At 39.2% G+C, this 20200-nt stretch overlaps 1 protein-coding gene across 1 annotated transcript in view; it reads right to left on the bottom strand.

The window, feature by feature from the left end:
- ATP10B (ATPase phospholipid transporting 10B (putative)) overlaps positions 1-20200 on the bottom strand; it is a 60501-nt gene that overhangs the window by 38438 nt on the left and 1863 nt on the right. Inside the window, exons 2-4 of the mRNA XM_056350484.1 lie at positions 16796-17089; positions 15557-15751; positions 2913-3117 (exon numbers count right to left, since the gene is read on the bottom strand). Of these exons, the coding sequence (XP_056206459.1) occupies positions 2913-3117; positions 15557-15751; positions 16796-17070 (675 nt within the window). The 5' untranslated portion in view covers positions 17071-17089. The remainder of the gene's footprint in view (positions 1-2912; positions 3118-15556; positions 15752-16795; positions 17090-20200) is intronic.

Genomic DNA, 20200 nt, shown 5'->3' with positions numbered 1-20200 from the left:
AAAGTGAATGTAACAAATAGTTCAAATTATTTATGAAAGAAAAACAGCCTTCAACCAAAAGCAAGCTCAAATGAAAATGATTTCAGGATTTATCAGGATTTTGAAATATGTTAGGGGAGTTATGTCACTGGCCAGGATGGTATAACCATAAAATAAGAGCCCACACATTTGAATAAATGCATCACATTCAAATAAGACTAAAACCAAGACTAACAGCAAACAAAACAAAACTCACCCCAAAATGAACAAAAAATACATAAATATAATCTAGGTACAAGCAAGTAGGAAGTCTGATCTAAAAAAAAAAAAATTGGAGAAAATATAAAAGCTTGATGAATATAAGGGCATTTTGTATACCTTCTGAATCACATGGCTGAATATTTTCAGAATCTCTTTTAAGAGATATCATTTATCTCCACTGAATCTTGTTCAACTCCATGGACTGAACAGAAAAATCGGCACGTATTTGGTTGTGCTAGAAATACTTGTACAACAGGAGAACAGGAAGATGCAAAAGGCACTTGGAGGGCTCGTTACTAAACAAAGATGACTAATAGGCTTCTAGCTGGAAAGGAGTAGAGAAGGATGATTCTTCTCTCAAAATTTTTTTCTTTTGATGACAAGAATTTTACATTTGAAAATTCAAGTCAGAAAATGGCATAAAAGGAAAAAAAAATAATATTGCTTCCTCTCAGTCTTTTACAGGTAGGTGAATTCGGTATTCCTAAGCGCATCCTAAACCAAAGAACTAAGGCCAGTTCATACATATTTTCCTCCCTCCTTGAAGAGTTGCACTTTATAGACACAATTAAATCTGAATCAGTTTTATGCAGCATATAAATCACAGGACTAAACAAAGGTCAAAGAACAAGGAAGAAGTTGGCACACTGGGTTTTTTTAGCCAACAAACTGTTGACACTAATACCTTAAAATAACAGGGTAATATAGGTGACTCTTCAAGCTCTGACCTTCCTGAGCACGGCCATCACCACGGTCAGAACTGCACTGCACTCTGCCAGTGTAACAAGACTTCGTAAGTATAAACACTTCTAGGCATAGTTTATTTAAATAACAACTCAAAGTCTAAAGAAAAAAACCCCACGAATAGGCAGTCTGGAGCATAATTCAGCACGTGGGGATTTTCTGATTTAAAGCAAGACTTCTGCATATTATAAACAACTGAGGCAAAAGTTTGCATTTTGTGTGATAGCAAAGCACTCCGTCTTCCTCTAACAGCAAATATACAAAACCTAATGCGTAAACTGTGACTGTGGGACACAAATGCAGTATTTTTGTTTTTTCTTTTTAAGCAGCCAGTTTATTTTTTTTTTGCTAAATCTCTACATATTAAGAAATTTTCAGGGAAAGCCCCTTTTCCTAATCATCATTGGAAAGCACTGGAAAAGTTATGTTTTATAGTATGGCATACACATGAGAAAGCCCTTAATTCTGCTTGCAAAGTGATTTCCATCTGGACAAAGAGCAAGTGACTCTGGGTACAGTACCTGACCACAGCTGGCTATGGAAACGATGTTCTTTTATTTAATAAATCTGGTTGCCTGCGGGCAACTGTAACCCACCCACCAATAACCCCAAAAGGTTTTCCTAATGGCACTGCTACTGATGGCTAAATAAATGGATGTGATTCCTAGAACTGTCTGCCAGGTTTTTTGATTTCCTGGCTGCTGGAGTGATTCCAATGGAACAAAATGTTCCTCGTCACATGCTGCAACTCCTGAAAGTTGTTCTGTGCTATTTGAAAAACTGCCCTCATGTATTTGAAAAGTTACATTTCAAAATGTAACAAGTACAACTCTCCCTAAACCATATTTTCTCGTTTACTTCACGCTTATCAAACATGAGTCACCAGAATATACCAGTAAAGCATTTGTAAAAAGGGAATGATACAGCCTATGGGGAAAAAATAGTGATTTTAAGCATTCAAACTGAACCTCTGCTGACAATCAAGCTGATGTTAAACATTATTTTTATTGAACTTTTCATATTTTAATGTACAATGAGTTCCTATTCACTTGCTTATTATACTCCTATAAAAGATTTTCTTATTTCATTACAACTTAGCATGCCTTCGAGCAGTTCCTAGCTGAACTGCCATACATCCATCTGCCTAGAGAACCAGCAGTGGCACCTGAGCTGCAACAGAGAAGCAAAATCCATAAGGAAGCCTGTGGCCACTTTGGAAGGAGGGCCATGAGCTCTCTTCCAGTTTCCATGCCGGAGTAATTCACTCAGTAGTAGTGACTTTGCTGTGGGATGCGCTTGTGCTGTGATCACCTGTGGGGTACAGATGACTTACACATAGGACAAACCTGCTGCTGTCCTGAATGGTGGTACTGTGTGGTGCTGGTGAAGCATCTGCTGATACACTTTGCTGCAAACAGCTACTGTCTGACCTAATCTTCCTTTTTATACAGCCATCCCTGAGCCAGAATAACAAAAATACTTCAGGACAAATGTAGAAGAATGAAGCTGGGTTAATTAACATCCAATTGTTGCAGCACTCTCCAAACTATCAAGCTGCAGCAAGGTCCTTTACCATCTCGTACCAACACACTCTTCATACCAGTCCCTTTGCTGCCGTCTTACCTCATCCAGGGCACTCTCTGCTTCTCCCTCGGCTGCCTCTCTTCATTGGCTCTCAACCCCTTAACAGAACCAGCCACAGCTGCACCTTATCTACATCAGCCAACCCACAGCTGTATATTATCAATCCTAATTAACTCAGCTTCATTCTTCTACAGACAAACTGCTGCTTTCCGTACAGGGTGGTAGCTCCAACAGCAAAACGCTTTCGTAGCTGTATCAGCCCATCCGAACTGGTGCACTTCATGGCTAGAGCTGTGTCCCAACGGGTGCAGACCAGCAGTGGGCTCCATTCCCGCCAGACCTACCTGGCTGGAGAACCCCATCACGACCTGTCGTTGTTTAAGGTTGGTCTCCCCGTCGAGGTTGGCAGTTTCCAAGTGACAGATCCCGTTCTGATCGGAGGAGTACAGCAGCAGGATGTCAGCTGGGATGGTCTCGTTACACTGCAGCTGCACAAAATCCCCCACATGGACATCTTTCCAGCATTTCTCGACATAAGTGTGTTCTTCCCTGTTGCATTAAAAACATGTCATGGCTGAGGAGTGACATTAGAAAGGCAGGCCTCCTGCTTAGTGTGGCTTCAAAAAAAAAGGAAACCAGAAGGGTGATGGCACATTGCTGTATTTTTTTAAGACACAGAGCAACAACTAGAAATTTAGGATTTAGACGCTTTCATAGTATCAACTTCACCGTATATCACATTCAAATAAAAACTTCATGTAGGGTAAAAAGAAACTACAAATAAAAGTTCTCTTTCATTCTAGCATTAACCCTATAATCTCCACCGCAAAATATAGAAAGCTGTTCTGGTTAACAGGGGTGTTTTAAAGAAATTTAGGGATTTCATAAAAAAAAATATATTGGTTTTTGACTATGTGACTATTTCTCAGATACTTTCCCGCAAGAGCATATAGACCCTGAAATAAGCAAACTGATATCTCAGCCACACTTGCTCCAGTTCTTTCCAGTTTGTAACTCTCAAAAGGTTATTACAAATCTTTAGCTTAGCACACTGAAAGAACTTCAAAAGGTAGAACAGAAAAGATGCAACTAGAGGCCAAGTTTAATGGAAAAATTAGGCTAAGAAACAAAGAGTTTCTAAATAAGAAAAAAAAAAAAAAACCAAGAGGAAAAAGAGCCTATAGTGTGCAAGGAAATAAATTACCATTTCATCAACGAACCAGTGCTCATTGCTTCAGGAAATGGCAAACTTTTTTTGACATTACATATTCAGTATGTGATCCTTCAACTGCTCTTAATCATCTAAACAAACTGAAAACTGCACAATAAGCTTTAAAATTAGTTAATGGAAAAACTGCACGGGCAACAATGGCCTGGTTCCTCTACCTCTTTAAGGGGAAATTAACTTTTCAGTACGAATAATTGAATCATCCTATGCCTTGCTCTGTAAGAGGGAAAATACTTGTGATACTTTACCAGACAGACAGAAAAAGGGTTTTTGTAATGACTCAGACTCATTTTTGCTTAAGTTTTTAATCATCCTCATCTATTGCCTGAAGAATATTGTCTTTTGATTAAGCGTTAATATCAGGAGAAGGGGAGGAGCTGTATGGCAAATAAAGTGTCTTACTGCAGTACAGAGTACACAGCCAAGCGCTGCTTCAGAGCCAAGGCAAAGGCAGCTCCCTGCTCGCCTGCTCCCAGCCCTCTGCACAGCCCAGTGCCACGGTGCTGCTGGGCGAGCCCTTGCGCTGGGCTGATAGCCTTATCTGTAAACCAACATGGAGTAACACCTTCCTGCAAAGGTCATGCACCCAGTTAAATTCTGTTCACTTCCCAGTGGTATCCATTCTTTTATTCAAACGAAAAGCCCACAACCTATTTAAATCCCTTTAACATTAGATGTGAGGCTTTTACTAAATAATGGTATCGTAGCAATGTTTTCCTTCTTACATTACGTTTTCCTTCTTGAATTTTTCATTCCTCTTTCTGTCTGACTCCAGTTGTCTCTATGTCCTCTTTTCTTTTGTTCAGCAACAGAGGACAGAGTTTTTTTGTAAGTTAATTTGATGTTGCTATGCATTTCAAAAAAATCCTCATAAATTTCTCTTTGAAAAATACTTAAGCAGGTGCATGTTGAGTTTTTATAGCTCTACAAAGTAAATATTAATGTTAGCACAGATAATCTACTAAGTAACTGTGAATCTTCCCCGTGTCAAACACTTTCTAGGTAGAACTTCCTTTGTTTAAAACATAAAATTGAGAGTACAGAAGCAGATTAGAACAAGTAGGTGGCTTGTCTTGCTCTCCTAGACATTTGGATGCTGTGTATAATTTAAATATAATGTTTGGTATGACTTCTGCAGGGCAATCCTACCTCTCTGTATGTCAGTTCTTGTAGAATTCTGAAGTTTATAGACACTTCTGACTTTTTTTGCTTGTAAAATGCTATAGAAGGTGCCTTGCCCAGCTGGCTGTCTTCCACATCAGCCTGAAGAAACCAGGTGAGCAAAAGTAAGCCACAGAAATCACAGAGTTGTAATAGCTTTTCAATATTTCCCTACAAAACATACATTACAAAGCTTCAGGTTCTTCCCATTCACTAATTACAGAGGGGATGGTGAGTCAGAAAAGCTAAATGACCTCTTTCAGATCAGAGGAAAAGGCTTACTTAGCCCAGGGACTACAGTTCAGGAATTGCTAGGAGCCCAAACCTGCGTTTGGATGGACAGACTGCCCCTTTCTCCCAATGAGCATGGAACTTGGCAAAGAAACACATTTTCTTTTCCTAAAAGAACTGTTCAGCTGCAGCTGTAAAATGAACAATTTCCTACAGTACAAAGGTTTTCTACAACTTTGTAGAGAATTACCAATGGATGAAAGGAAGAAAAGTACTTCACAAGAAACCTGGTGCACCCCACAGCAGCGCTGGCCCAGTTGCTTAACGAGATTTTTCAACTCAAGCAACTTCCTTTTAGCAACTCCTGTAACTGGGAACACTGCCCATTTTCTTTTCAGTGGTAAAGGTTCATAGCAAAAGCTTCAGTTGCTAAATAAACAGAGGAGCTTCATAAACCTAAGATGGTGTGATGAGAAACATACAAAAAGGGCAAATGTGTTTATCTAATAAAATAAATGAGACGTGGTGATTTTCAGTAGGTGAAAAACTGGAAATCTGATTCTCAGAGCATGTGGCGTCAGGGCTGTGGCATGTCAAAGATGTGATCTAAGATAAAAGTTTCTCAATACCTTCTCTCCTTTACCAGTCAATTTATCAACAGCATGCTTAAAAAGTATTCCCTTGCTGTCCTGGGGTAATAGGTACCATGATAGTGCCCATCAGAGAACAGTGCTGACAAAAAGAGGCAGCTGAGCTTTGAACAGTTGAAGTCTGCCAGAATTTCTTATTGGACTCATCATATCTGACCAGAAGGCCTGAACTAAATAGGCTTTATGAAGTCATTTCTGGGAAGAAAGGATCATAAAAAAAATCCTGCTGTGGTTGGAGATTGTGGGGGAACATGAATAAATTATTGACTTTGTGTCAGGGATTTCATTTCACATTCTTGGATTCAATAAAGATAAATCTCAAAGGGAAACCGGGTCAAAATGGATGGTGAAGGGGAGCAAATAAAAATTATTGTTCTGCTCCCCTGAGGGGATTAAATAAAAGTCATTTTTCATATGCACTCCACAGCATGTCTATGAGTCCTAGATTGTCTTAGGGAAAGATCTTCAGAAATCTTTATCACCCAGAAGTATCGTACCAACCAATTATTTCAGTGAGTCTTATTGCCTTGATTTACTGCAAGCTCCATCTCAGGATCCTTTGCAGCTTGAAGTAAAGATGTTGTTTGCTCTGACTTTCACCCCCTCAATTGCCACTAGGTTATAACACTAAAAAAAGTAAAATATCAGTGTTACGAATAGACAAACCCAAATGTTTGTACTTTATGATATGTAAATTTGCTAGAACGTTACATTCGAAAATGCCCCCCCTCAAGCACCACCTACGTTATAAAAAATGCTAATGTTCTGAGAGTCTCAGTTCTACACAGGCAACAGGTAGAACCACACAGCTACTTACCCTTTACAATCTAGTTTTACAAATAGAAATCCCACACATTTTTGTGCTATGAAAGATTGCCCCAGCTTTTATATGGAAAAACCTCACAAGAAGTTTTCAAAGATCACTTTATGGCCATGATGTCCTAGTTAGGAGCTATTGCCATCAAACTTGGAAAAACTGACAACAAAGGAGGAAATTTAGGACTTGAGGAAGGCACTAGACTGGAAAGGAACGGATTCTGAAACTGGCCATGGGCCAGAGTACAGCACAACTTGCTGACGGTGTTCCTGAGCTAGAGATACTATCTAAGCACGAGAAGGTACTGTGTGGTCCTGCCAATCCACCGCTTGCTTCTGCCACGTTACCCTTGCTACAGTGCTGTTGCAGTCGGGAAGGTTGGTTTTGTGATGTGGACATCAGCCCAGCGGCATCAATGATTTCATTTAGCAGTGGCCAGTCCTGTGACAAGCCCACACTGGCAGGCAGCTCTAGCCTCTCCCCACAGAGCCAAACTCTCTCAGCATTTGAATACTACTTTAAGACAACAAAGAGCTTCTTTTAAAAATAACAAGAGTGCAATTTTTCTCAGGTCTGATAAAATACATCTTTAATTATACCATTTTGGCCTTCTAAATTCCTTAATGCCAGCAACAGATCCTACCTTTTTATGTGCTATAGCATCCTAACAAGGAAGTTATTCTCTCAATGACACAAGGAGCCTATATTCAGTTTCTGTAATCAATTCAAGTTTACATGAACTTTAAGTAAGTACCAGAACTTTATACATTTATTTTACGTCCATATACAAGGTTTTGGATTTCAACTTGCCTTTTTAAATCTCTGTCTCGATTTTATAAGAACCTGTACCAAATGAAGAAATAAAATAAAATAAAAAAGTATTTTGAGAACACATTTGCTTAGACTTTACTAGGTTTGTTTTGTAAGTTACGGATTATTACATTTAGAAAAAATCTGATTTTTATTTTTAACACTTCCTTCAACAAAATGCGATTGCTATGATTCTGCCTGGCATCGGCTGAAGTGAACCGGTAACTCCAAGGCCAGTTACTTAGCCACTGCTAATCATTAGCATTAGTTTCTAAGGGTTCCCATTATCTCCTCAAGTTTCTGGAAGCCACAGCCTAGATCAGCTTTTTTTTTGCTACAGTCATCTCCTTAGATGATGGTGTAGCTCTTGAGATCACATGGCAGAAACCTGCTTCTCTCTGGGTTTTAATGGCATTTTAAAAATTCAGCCAGTTAGAATGGAACTTAATGCCATGAGGTCACGATGCTGCAGGTCTCTGAGCCAAACCCATAGGTTCTCATTTATTTGCCCTTTGTCTTTAGTCGTTAGCTTCTGCTGCTGCCTGCTAAACCACTGCATCACTTCTGTGAAGCAGCTTTAAATGCCTTGGCAGGTAATAGATCTTGAAGAAAACTCTGATAAAGCAATACACAAACCAGTAGTAGCATTAGTAATGTATTTATGGATTTTCTTCCATGGAGACCAAGGATCCTCAGCGCAGCGTGCGCACCGACTGACAGGCCCTGCCAGCTTGCTGCTCTTTGACTTGCAAGTGCTGCTGCCTGGACCAGCTGAGCATTGGAACTTGACATTTTTCTTTTGCATTTAGTCAGTTCAGCACATCAATGTTTCTTGGCCACACAATCAGCATGCTCACCATAAGATGATCTCACATTTTAATTATTTCTTCACAATGTTGGTAGCACTCGTTTCAGGCAGGTGTGTGGTGAGGTGACCCTGAGTGCACTGTTGGTTAAGGCCATTTTCTCCGCTCACTGGATGTTTGAAGAATGCCCTGGCTCACACAACCAGAAGGTACTGTTTGTGCTTTCAGCAAAACCCCTTGATAATTCAGGTATCCATAGCTAAAGGGAGTACAAAAATTCCATGGGACCTGAAACCCACATTCTATGGATGACAAAGCAGCCAAGCAGAGGATGCCCACTGCTGGTGACAGTCCCAGGCAGAGAACAATGCAACCATGTCTGACATTAAGCAAGGGAGCTACAGCAGATCTTTCCTGATGGATAGGGTGTTGCAATAATATCATAGCACGTAATAATCCTTCAGTCATTGTAATATATTCTTGCTACTTTTAGAAGAAAGAATTCATATTTCAATTGATCAAAGTTCATGCTTTGTGGCTGTCACAGGAATGCACCTTCAGCCATATGCAGCCCTTTCTCCAGGAGATCCTCTTCAGCCTCCACCTGATGAAATTCAGACACCGTTCAGAGAAGGCACCGCTGAGGTGTAGAAGCCTTGATATTGCTATGCCCAAGAATACTGAATGCAATTTAGCCTGAGAGAGTGTGGTGGGACTTCAAGCAGGCCACAGGCTTTAGACTCTCTTTTTTGGTGCCTCAAATGAACCCACTAAAACTTCCGTCAGCCTCCCAGTCTTTAAAGTTATGCTTTGTTAGGAAACAAAAATAATAAAGCAGAAAAAAAAGGCTCTTCAACAAGTGAAAACTCAGTGCTGCTGAGCAAGACTCTAAATGAAAGCATTGGCAACAAATCTCTTCTTGTTTACTGCACCCTTGGTAGGATGGTGTTTTCCTCTCGTCCCGCTTTCTACTTTACAAACTTTCAGGTTCACCCTGGGTTGAATGAGCAGCATATGATGTTTCTGGTGTCCAGAGAAAAGCTGTCTTTTTTCTTTCATTTCTGAGATTTGACAATAGGTCAATTCCTACTTTCAAGCACGCTCCCTACCCTTCTCTGCTCAATTCCAGATGCCACTGACCTCCGTTTGGTCATTGTGCCCCTGGCCAGCCCCAGCTGCTCTCCCAGACATTGGGAGCATCCAGGGCAGGTGCAATCTCTCCTCCCTTCAGAAGGTCCAGCTGATCAGAGCGTATGAAAGAGGTTGAAACAGAAAGACCGCCTTCACATTCATTACCCAGCTTCCCTAATTTTAAGAAAATATATACTATATATACGGTAACCTGTAGGCAAGATGATCTCCATTGCTGTCATAGAGAGAAATTACAATACTAAGTTACAAAGCTTCAGTCGACTGAAATATTTTCTCTTTCAAACCAGTGATTCTAGCTTAAGCTGCTTCCAGCTTTTCAGCTGTTGGCAATTCTGACTTTGTGCAACACAGAGAGGAGTTCTTTCTTTTCTCCCTATTTCCACATCACTGCTCTAGGACTAACCCAGAGCTAGTGCCGATGCAGAAATCTTATAAAAATTTCTAAAACCTTACACTAAGCAGATAAAGAGTCATAGCTAAGACCAGCCTGATTTTTTTGTATCACAGCCATCAGCAGACCTACAGAGGAAGAGATTGATGCTGTAGGAACTACTTGAAAACCTCAGGTCCTGAAAGCAACACAGAGGAACTTTCTGTGGAAAAAATAACCAGGCTATCTCATTTAGGATGCCTGCTGACTTACCTAGTTATCCAACAGCTCCACAGGATGATTCAGAGCATATAAACTAGGCTTCTCTGAGTCACCATCTATGATATCCAAGTTTAGGTGCTTACAATTAAAGCAATGTGAATAACTGAAATCACGTTAGTGGTTTTATGACTGCTGCTGTTTGACACATGCATTCAGTTCAAGTGTGTTGCTGTGCCATCTTGAACTGTGCATAGTCCTTGCATTTCTACCTATTGAAACACTGAGAAAAAATTAGGTTAAATCTTCCAGAAGTGTAAAATTGATGTAAAAAACTGTCTGGATGCTATGCAGTATTTACAGACCATTATAGCTTAATCCTAGGGGTATATCAGATCCAGGCCATATATTAATTACATATATAATAATTCCTTGAACTTTGTAGAACTTCAAGAAAATCAAATAATAGCTTTTAACAACCGTTGGGTTGACATTCACGTAGAAGTTTGTATGTTACATTCAGTGCTGGCCCCCCTTGTAAGTTAATGACAAACTGGAGAGAGCTCAGAGAAAAGTAGCCACAGTAGGTTTGGAGGGACTAACTGATACGAAAGGTGGAATGAGTAATCTATATACTGTTCTCAGCTAAAAGGTGTCTGGGCATAGCAAAATGAACATGATAAAAATCACACGTATTTGACGTTTGTAATTAAATGTTATGAACAAAGAATAACTAGGGTTGCATGATACCAGGTAACAGGTGACTTGAGGAATTTAAATGCAATTAAAAAGGGATAATAAACCATAGTACCATAGAAAATGCTTCGAGAATTACTTTTTTTAGTAATGAAAGCCCCCTTGCTTAGAAAATTTAAAATCAGACGAAGTATATGTTAAGGAATACCAAGAGAAAGGAGGAAATTTAACAAGGTCTGTACCATCTGCAACTGAATTTTCTGTTCTCTTCGTTTAGTGTTGTGCAGTTTGTTCTGACAGCACAACAGCTTGTATACAATTATTATGATTCCAAGTTTTGGTTCAAAAATTAAAATCTCAACAATCAAATACTAGATCTAAGTTATTGCAGCTCCCCAAGGCACTTTCATGCCTATTAATTCTCTCCCATTTTCTCAAATAAACATTCTTTAAATACACTGCTTGAAGTGCCTTTTCCTTCATTTGACTAGCAGACTAGATTTCCCATTCCAGCTGATCTCTGTGAAAAGAAAATTAGAAGAAACGTGTTTACAGGGCAGCCTATTGAAATTCAATTTCCCTTGCTCTATGTTGAAAGAAGGCAAGTTACTGCATTTCCCCTAGTATTCAAGAAAGTTTTGGAGAAATTCAGCATTTGGAAATGATTGTTCTGCCTTCATACTTCTTTTGGAATAGGAACCAGAGTTCTGTTACTAAAATCTGAAATAAAGACAATATACTCTTCAAGATTAACTCTTAAAATCTAAGTAAACTTTCATCTCAGGATGGAAGATCAATTACTCTTTTAAAAAAGATTTTTTTTCTGCACAAGATTAACACAGTTTTCAGTGTCTTAAAAAAGACTTTCACCTATGTTAAAAAATTACCTAGAGCAGATGATTCATAAGGAAGAAAATTAGAAGACATCATGCTCTTCAATGATGTCTTTGCAGCTAGCAAGAAGAACGAGAAATATCAGCTTCCCAAAGCACTACAGAAGCCTGATTAAAATTATTCATGATAATATAAGCTGTAGCTACTGATCTGATGGCAATTGTAATTACCCACAGTTTTTTCAGACAGGATGAATGCCATAGTCTGAAGGTCTCGTTTTCCTTTCCCTTACATCACCTTTTTGGGCCATAAGACTTTGGTGAAAGACATGATTCTAGGAAAGATTTATTCATAGACCAAAGTATTTTTTATGGGATGGGATAACCAATTTTAGGGCAGGCCCATGCCATGTTTCTGCATAAGAAAGTACTCAAGGCTGTAACTTTAATCTGGATCTGTACACATGCTGTAATTCCATGATGGACATTTTCCTTTTACACAAAACAAGTTTTGTTGTATTCTCAACTTCTCACATTCCCATAGTAAAAAGCTTTCAGATATAAATTAACAGGGTTGATTTATATAAATAGGAAATAAATAAGATTCCTGTGTGGATTCATTCATTAGTACCTACTGCACCACCTACTCTCTTTCACAGTGGTTTTAACAGGTGTTAACAAATAACCCATTGCCTCATGGGCTAATGCAACACTGAAAAATCCAACTAGACTGCAATCTCGAAGCTAGGCAGAAAAGGCAATTTTGCCACCCTACCCAAAGAGCTACAATTATTGACAGTCTTTACGGTGGTGGAAGAGAAGAAATCTTAAATGAACAGTATTTAGAAACTTGTAAAATGTCTGTTTTTCAGACAAGCTGGCAAGGGGAACCGTACAATTTTGTTTCTGACAAGTCATTATTGATATGTGGGGGTAAGTTTAGCCCCCAGACAAGCAAATCCATTGTTTTCCTGTTTAACCAGCAGGATATAAAAGTAAAAACCTGACAAACACATGCAAGAGAAACAAGCACTGTGTGATAAAAGCCAGAATTCTGCAAGATCTTGCCTGTGAAAGCGTACATTATTTAAACCACTGTTGATTAGTTTGAGGGATGGCAGGCAACATTCACAGAGATGGAAAGTTTTGTACTTCTGACTCCCAGATGAGATATTTGAACAGGGAGAAGTAATTTTCTACTTTTCTGAAAGAACAGTTTTGATACCATAAAACTAAATTTTCAAACTTCTGGAAGTCCTAAAAGCAAGAGGTCATGAAACGTTTTGAAGAAGCGAGCATAGACATGTGTACTTAATTCATTTAGATATGACTGAACAGAGGCGTATATTACTGTCTCCCATTTTTAAACTGCATTTTTACAGTTCTATTTTACCTACGACCAAGTAAAAAAATATACAGCTGAAAGCTAGTCCACGGTGTAGAATATAAAACTAATTGCAGTTCAAAGGGCTGCATTTTAAAGAGGTTTCTTGGCATCTAAGAATGTAAATAGGTCCCATGACAGATCTCGCTGTCTGCTACCTTATATTGATAGAATTAAGCCCTCCTGAAAATTCCTAAGGAGCCCAGGTGCTCATAGCTGTTTAAGCACCTGTTTTCACTACAGTCCACGTTTAAGAGGCTGGTAGCCACACCAATACCACGACACTCAAACTTACCTTTCCAGTCTGAAAATCAGGTTTAAACAGAAAAAGAAATACCTTTCCCTTTGTCAGAGCAAATACCAGGTGACATATAGTCACTATGACTTTTTCCTGTTTCACTTAATCACTGTGATTTTCCAGCAGTAATTTATTATTTTTTAAAAACAAAAAGCCTTACCATTGATAGAAGATCTCAAGCCAACTTTTTTTGATAATAAAAGAAAAGCTGTATGAAACTCACCTGCTGTAAATGCAACATCTCATATGATTGATTTCTTTGTCTAATTTATACCGCCGAAAGTCCTCCCAAGCATCTTTAATGGCTGTAATGGCCATTATAACACAAATTGGGATCACAGAAACTTCTGGTTTGAAAGCATTCACCACTGGCACAAAATTCAGCAGAGTAATGGCCACAAAATAAATATTGGCGAAGCGGTGAAACTGCTCATATATATTTTTAGGAAGGAAAGTCAAGATGGTATACTTTGTGGTCTTAATTTTATTGGAGTCATAGTATCTGTTTGGGTTTTCCCTTGACTTCTTATTTCCAAAGGGCAAATTTGAGATGATCACTCGTTTATTTTCATTTTTCTTCTTTCTTTTCTTTACTTTTCCTCTCTTCTCTAGCTCGTAATTTTGGATTTCAGTATCTGGAGTCCCACATTGGCAGCAGGTTTCCTTGAAAAAATGTTTTTTCCATATCATCCTAGAGAAGCAGCCTGGAACACTTTTCCTTGACATCTTGTTTTCCTCTCAAAAAGTAGCCTCAAGTTGAAAACCAAAAAAATTAGAAGAGTTCAATAATCCAAAGAAACTCCCAAGTGGCAGAGAGAAGAGTCAAGCCGTCTGAAGCCCAGGGCTGCCTCTCCTTCCGACGCCAGTCTTCACCTGGCTAGGAACAGGTATCACCCTGACTCAGCTGCACCAGGTCCTAGAGCCTGCTGGGGAGGCTGCACCTCACTATGACAAAAGCATCCTGAATGGTTTGTTATTCCTGTTAGCATATGCCTGGAGGCCCCATTCAGAGTGTTTCCCTGGCATCGACTGCGCTCACACAAAATATCTCTGCTTTAACGCAGAGCAGAAACAAAGCTAAGAACATCCGCTCGATTTTCACGGTTCACTCTGTAAGTTTCAGAATCACTTTGTAAGCTTGGGCGTTGCCAGAAGTTCAAAGGTAATGGGCAGAGCCCCGTGTCCCAGAAGTCAGCAGAAGATTGCTGTAAGCTTCAGTACAGATGGTATTTCTCTGTTTTACTTCCTCTATATACTATTTGTTTTCATGACCATAACATGGATTATTAAACGACCAACCAACCCCAACTTCCCCAAACCAAGCCAACCTAGACTGGTTAGGTGCGAGCATTAGATATCGGCGGTTGCAGGGCAGTTTACCTCGATTGCCCCTCAGCCTTATCCTTCTCTGGCAGGCCCCCTGCTTCTGGACACCAGCAGCATCCCTCTCTCACCCAGGAACCCCTTCTTCCAGCCTCTCATTTCTTCCTCCCCGTTGGTCTCTGTGCTGCTGACACATCAGCACAGATGAGGGCTAATTTCCAAAAGAGCTAATGACATGTGTACAAACCATACTAATTTTTTCTCTATGGCCTGGGCTTAAGGACAGGTGAGAAAACAGAGACACCCAAACATTTAAACTTTTAAAAATGAAAACTCCTGTCTATTGCATTACACAGTGACAAGCTGAGTAGTCTCAAGTCATGTTAGTACTTGGACAAGAAACTCTGATGAAATCAAAATGTCGTAATAAGAGTTGCACGTGAAAATATTTCTTCCTTCTGAGTCAGTACTGAGCAAACATCACAGCTTACTGCAGGTGTTGTACCATCTCCAAAGTGAAACCATGCTCTATTGATCACTTGTGTTTACTGGAGGTCCTATAAAATTTATTTCCTGGTTATGCTTCAACTTGAATGTAGTAGATTATTAATTCTTGTGTTAATGGTTTTAGTGTGAAACATCTGAAAGACATTGCTCCAGTTGCTAAAGAGCCCCAGTAATCCTTTCCAGACTTGGATATCTTTCATTTTTCCTCCAGATCCTTCTGCTACCTGGAGAGGATGTTGCATGTGTTGGCAAGCTGGTTTGGAAACTTAGAATGAAAACCTGTATATCAGCATACACTGCTGTGGTATGAAATGAAATTTCAGTGGTATCAGGATAACATACGTGAGATAACTGAGGCATTTTTAAAGGCAGAACAAAACTCTTTTATAACAGTTTTCCAGACTTACTGTACTCCAAAGTGTCAGTGAGGGACTGCAAAATCAGATGAGCAGTTCCTACCACATCAAATGCAGGGAAAAAAATAACTATTTTAGTTTACTTACTTGTCATATACCCTAGTTTTAGAGAAGTTTATTGTCTTGTCAAATTGGTATTTTCTATAGTCTTCAATAGCATCCTTAATCATACTGGCAAGCAGCACCACAACCAGAGGCAGCATAGTAATCTCCCTGTGGAAGGTTTCCACTTGTGGGAACCAGTTCAGAACCACCAGAAAGAAGAAATAGAGATTACCCAGCCTGAAAAGGTAGAAAACAAATTATAAGTAGTCAGAAATCAGAATGTGTCTTTTTCTTAATGAACATCCATTTTGTATCAAAGGAACATTAATCATGTCACTCCTCTAACCTTCTCTTGCTTTCCCAGAATGAATTAATCAGTTCCTTAACTGAGATGCCATTTTTTTCTTTGGAAAAGCCTGTGAGATATATTTTCATAATATTACAGCTACCTTCATTTTTCCACATACCACAAATACTTTATCTCTAAGGAGTTAGAACTTCTCTAATGATCCCCCACTGCCTCAGTCTTGAAAATAAGCACAAAATCAAACAACCCCCCCAAATTACCTTAAATAAACAAACCAATGTAGCAGAATGGGTGTAAGAAACCACGTGTTCAGAATTATAGAAATGTCCCTGTCAGGAATCCAGGAAGGATTCCACAGGCGGAAGGTCAAATTATGAATGTGTAAATCCAATATACAGAATGAAAATTTCAAAGTTAGAGATGGATATACAAATTTCATTTACCTTTATCATAATGGTATTTCCCTGGGCATCTTGTCAACATGATTCATTGTGCTCGGTGCGTACATAATTTGAAACCAGCACTTGGAAAGAAACCTGACCTAGCACTTACATATACATGTATACTGTTAACGTCAGTAGACAAAGTCACTTACATGCCATTAAAAATGTATCAAAATTAATCTATAAATCTCTGAAATCTACAGACTTTCATAGGTCTCTCAACATATCCAATGAATGTCTTTCAAAATTCTTAAAACAACACAGAAACAGAGGAATTTTTAAAGAAAAACTTTTACATAGAAAACTGTTTCAGCATTCAAACAAGAGAGCATCAGTTAAGCACACTTAGTGTTTACTTGCTTTAAATTTCCATTTCAGTGTGAATCGAGTGACATGTGGTTACAAATAATCATCACCTAAATTTTATTAATGTGGCAACTACAGAAGCAGTCCTTCTCCATCACCCTCAGATACCACTGTTTCAGAGAGAGTTCTTATATCTCATGTATCATTGAATAATTTTTTTTTTACCTGTGAAACTGCTCAAAAAGATTTTGGGGCAAAAAAGTGACCCATGTGTATTTTGTGGTCTGTATCTTGTTTCCAGAATAGAACACAGAAGCTTGTTTCCAGTCTTTCCTCTGTCTCCCATTGTCAGGAAACACAATCCTCCATCTGTTTAAGTTGAGTTTTGGTTTGTCACTGAGAGAAGACAGCAGTGGTGTTGTTTCTGGTAGAGTCTGGGAGGGACTTTCAGTTCCCAGTCGCTGCCAACGATACAAAGCAGAGTCCACAGACAAAGCCATTTGCAGCAGGGATGTCAGGCTGAAAGATAAATGCATGACAAGGATTGAAAACCAATTCCATTCTGGTAGAAAATTCACTTCATGTCTTGCTATCAGAGGTATAAAGCAGCAAACAATACTCCTGTTCAGTCCATTGCAGCTTCAGTCTTTGAGCTCAGCACTTTCTGCAGAGAATGCATAGAATAAAAGATAACAACAAAATCTTCAACATGGAAAAAAGCTATTTCTATCTCGGGGGGGCGGGGGGGGGGGGGCGGAAATCCCAAATCTATTTTCTGTGTGTTATAACAGCAAACATAGATAAAGCCAATTTAACAGAGGTGAACAATGGCTTTTTTCCATCACAAATTCTGTATCATTTTCCTCAGTCAAAACCCACCACCAAATCTATTCAGGCATTTTTCTTCAAATGCCTGACTTTCTTACAATACTTTTTCTATTCACACTTACTTACAAAGGGACCAGTTCAGGTGTTGAATCTTAATAGCTCAGATAATAAAGAACTGCAGCATCAGCTTAATCTCATTTACACTCCCGTAACAGTTTTCCAAAGTCTCCCTAGAAATTTGATTTGAATGGAAAATGTCAGCCAGCAATAAAACAATGGATGTTTTATTGGTTAGAGAGATAAAGGAATTAAATCTCCGAATACTAATCCTATTATTGAACACTTGTCTTCTGCCTTGTTCACGCATCTGCAACTGCAATTGCAATCCAGCACCCAGGACACTCGGGCTCCAGCAGCTCAGGCATATATGCTGTTATGCTCAATGTAAACACAGTAAAATCTCAATCCGACAGCAGGAGTTTGAGGACTGGAAGCTGCCTGCCAATGGTGAGGCATGAAATGTGAAAAAAACAAACAAGAAAAAGGCACTGGCCTTGTGCAGCTTCAGGGTTTCACTAAACAACACATGTGAACTGAACCCACCTCACTCAGACTGTGGGAAACACAAAGACAGAAAAATTACGTAAAATGCAATGGTTATTTAGATTAATTCACTGAAGAATTGGTTTAAACTTTAATAGCAGCTGTATTTGAAGCAGATAGAGAATATCTGTAGGTGTTTGCACATGTCTAATAATCACATTTCAAATACATTAAACCTTTGAAATGAGTTATACCTTTATTGCCAGCGAGTCCTTTGTTTCTGCTTTTCATCTTCCTCTTCCAAAAGCCTACCTTTTTCTGGAAGCAATGACTTCCTTTGGAAAAAAAAACTTAATAATATTTGTACATGTTTGCATCTTGGGAGGGGAAAAATATACTGTGCTGAATTTCACTAAGACATTTGCAGTGCATTGTTTCTGCAACAAACAGTAAGTGTTGTTCATGCACTATTACTCACTAGCTGCTCAAAACACTTTAATTCAGAGTTCAGGTTGCTCAGCAGTGCCTGGGAATCCTCTACAATGTTGAGAATGGCTAATTTGTGCCTGTCAGGAACTTGGAAATACTGGCTTTGTTGATACAAACTTAAGTCCCAAAACCTAATGAATCTAGACTTAATGTCACGTTGCCCTGGTAAGGAATCTTGGAACTATGAATTGCTGGGAAGATGCAAGGGAAGGTAAATATCACAACAAGCAAGTGAAAGGAGTTTTTAACAGAACTTGTCATTACTTGTGCTGTGCCTCACAGAATGGAATTCCAGCATTTATACCTTAATTTTAGATGCCTTCACTGCGTTTGCAGTAACTATTCATCTATTGAAAGATGAAATGCCGTAAAAAGCAGCTGCCGTTGTGAGAATGGTTTCATGTGTACTTAAAACACGATCTCCAGAGCTTGCTGAGCGTCAATGAAAGCAGCACATCAATGAAAGCAGCAGGACCCTGGGCTGCAGATGAACTGTAGGCAACATGCAGTAAGTCTGAGATGGTCTGCATGGGAAAGGGATAGAGATCTGATGAACATATGGTGAACCTAAACCTGAGCATCAGCTTCTCCTTTACTCTGCTTTTATGCTGTGTTCCTGGGTGGTCCTCAAGAACCCGTGGGAGCACTGTGCTGATAGGCAGGAGAGGAAAATTAATGCTTCATTTAGGACCTGGGGTCAAGATGCCAGGAAGCAGCTGTCTCTTAGGTCGATGTAGTGTCATTTAGTTTATTCTGGTTTACTGTGTTTGAGCAGCTAGGAAAAACAGGCACCTAGACACAATAAGAAGTATGGAGTGTGGCTTGGGAAACTGAAAGAAAGCCTTCTATAGCTTCCAAGCTATAACAGCCAATGATTTTAGACAATTTGGATCTCAGGAACCTTTTCTCCACAAGTTACCTGACTTAAACTACTAACATGAGAGAGGACTGGAAGCACAGCAGACATGAAAACAGGCTTCCTTGTGTCTGGATTTTAGCACTCTTGGTGCTTGTTTACTAAGGAAAATCAATAATTTGAAGGTGCTACATTAACACGCACAAGCTAAAGCTCTGGATGACTTCACACGGAACTGAGTAAACTTGTAGTTTAATCCATAGACAGGACTCTCTGTAATCCATACTAACCACTCCGCAATGGCCAAATGATTGAGTACTTTGACTGAAATGAAAATGGTATTTAACCTGAACTATCTTATAACCAGAACTTCCTTACAGTATAATTTTTAATCTGTGGTGCTGAAAGATTTCATAATAAAATGGCAGAAATTCAGCTGTTGGTAGTTGCCAAAAAGGCACAGTGATCACTCAATGAAAATGCTATAGTGAAATGATGCAGCTCATGTTTGCTAGTTAAAGTCTGGACACTTTTGCCACCTTGTTCTGGGTGTTAAGCTCCCAGCTGATGTCAGCTACATCATAAATTAAGATATGAACAGAAGATGGAAGAGTGGCAGTCTTTGGTGGCTCAGAGACACACTCTACTACATATGTCTTTAACCACGTAACATATATATAAATTGCACGTAACAAAGCTACATACATGAGTTACATACAACCTACCAGAGCGCCAAATTCTTTCTGTATCTGAGATACATCAAGGTAGGCTGAAATTCCTTAGACATTACAAATGGGAGAAAGCAATAGTTTCAGGTATATTACTAAAAATAAATGCAGATAAAATTACTAAAGGCAGCTTTACACATAAATAGTAGCAGGTCTTCCACAACTTCCCCTAGGAAACTTTCTGCA

This window comes from Falco biarmicus, chromosome 8 (assembly GCF_023638135.1).
Source record: "Falco biarmicus isolate bFalBia1 chromosome 8, bFalBia1.pri, whole genome shotgun sequence".
Classification (NCBI taxonomy): domain Eukaryota; kingdom Metazoa; phylum Chordata; class Aves; order Falconiformes; family Falconidae; genus Falco; species Falco biarmicus.
This window is presented reverse-complemented; position numbering and strand designations above follow the sequence as displayed.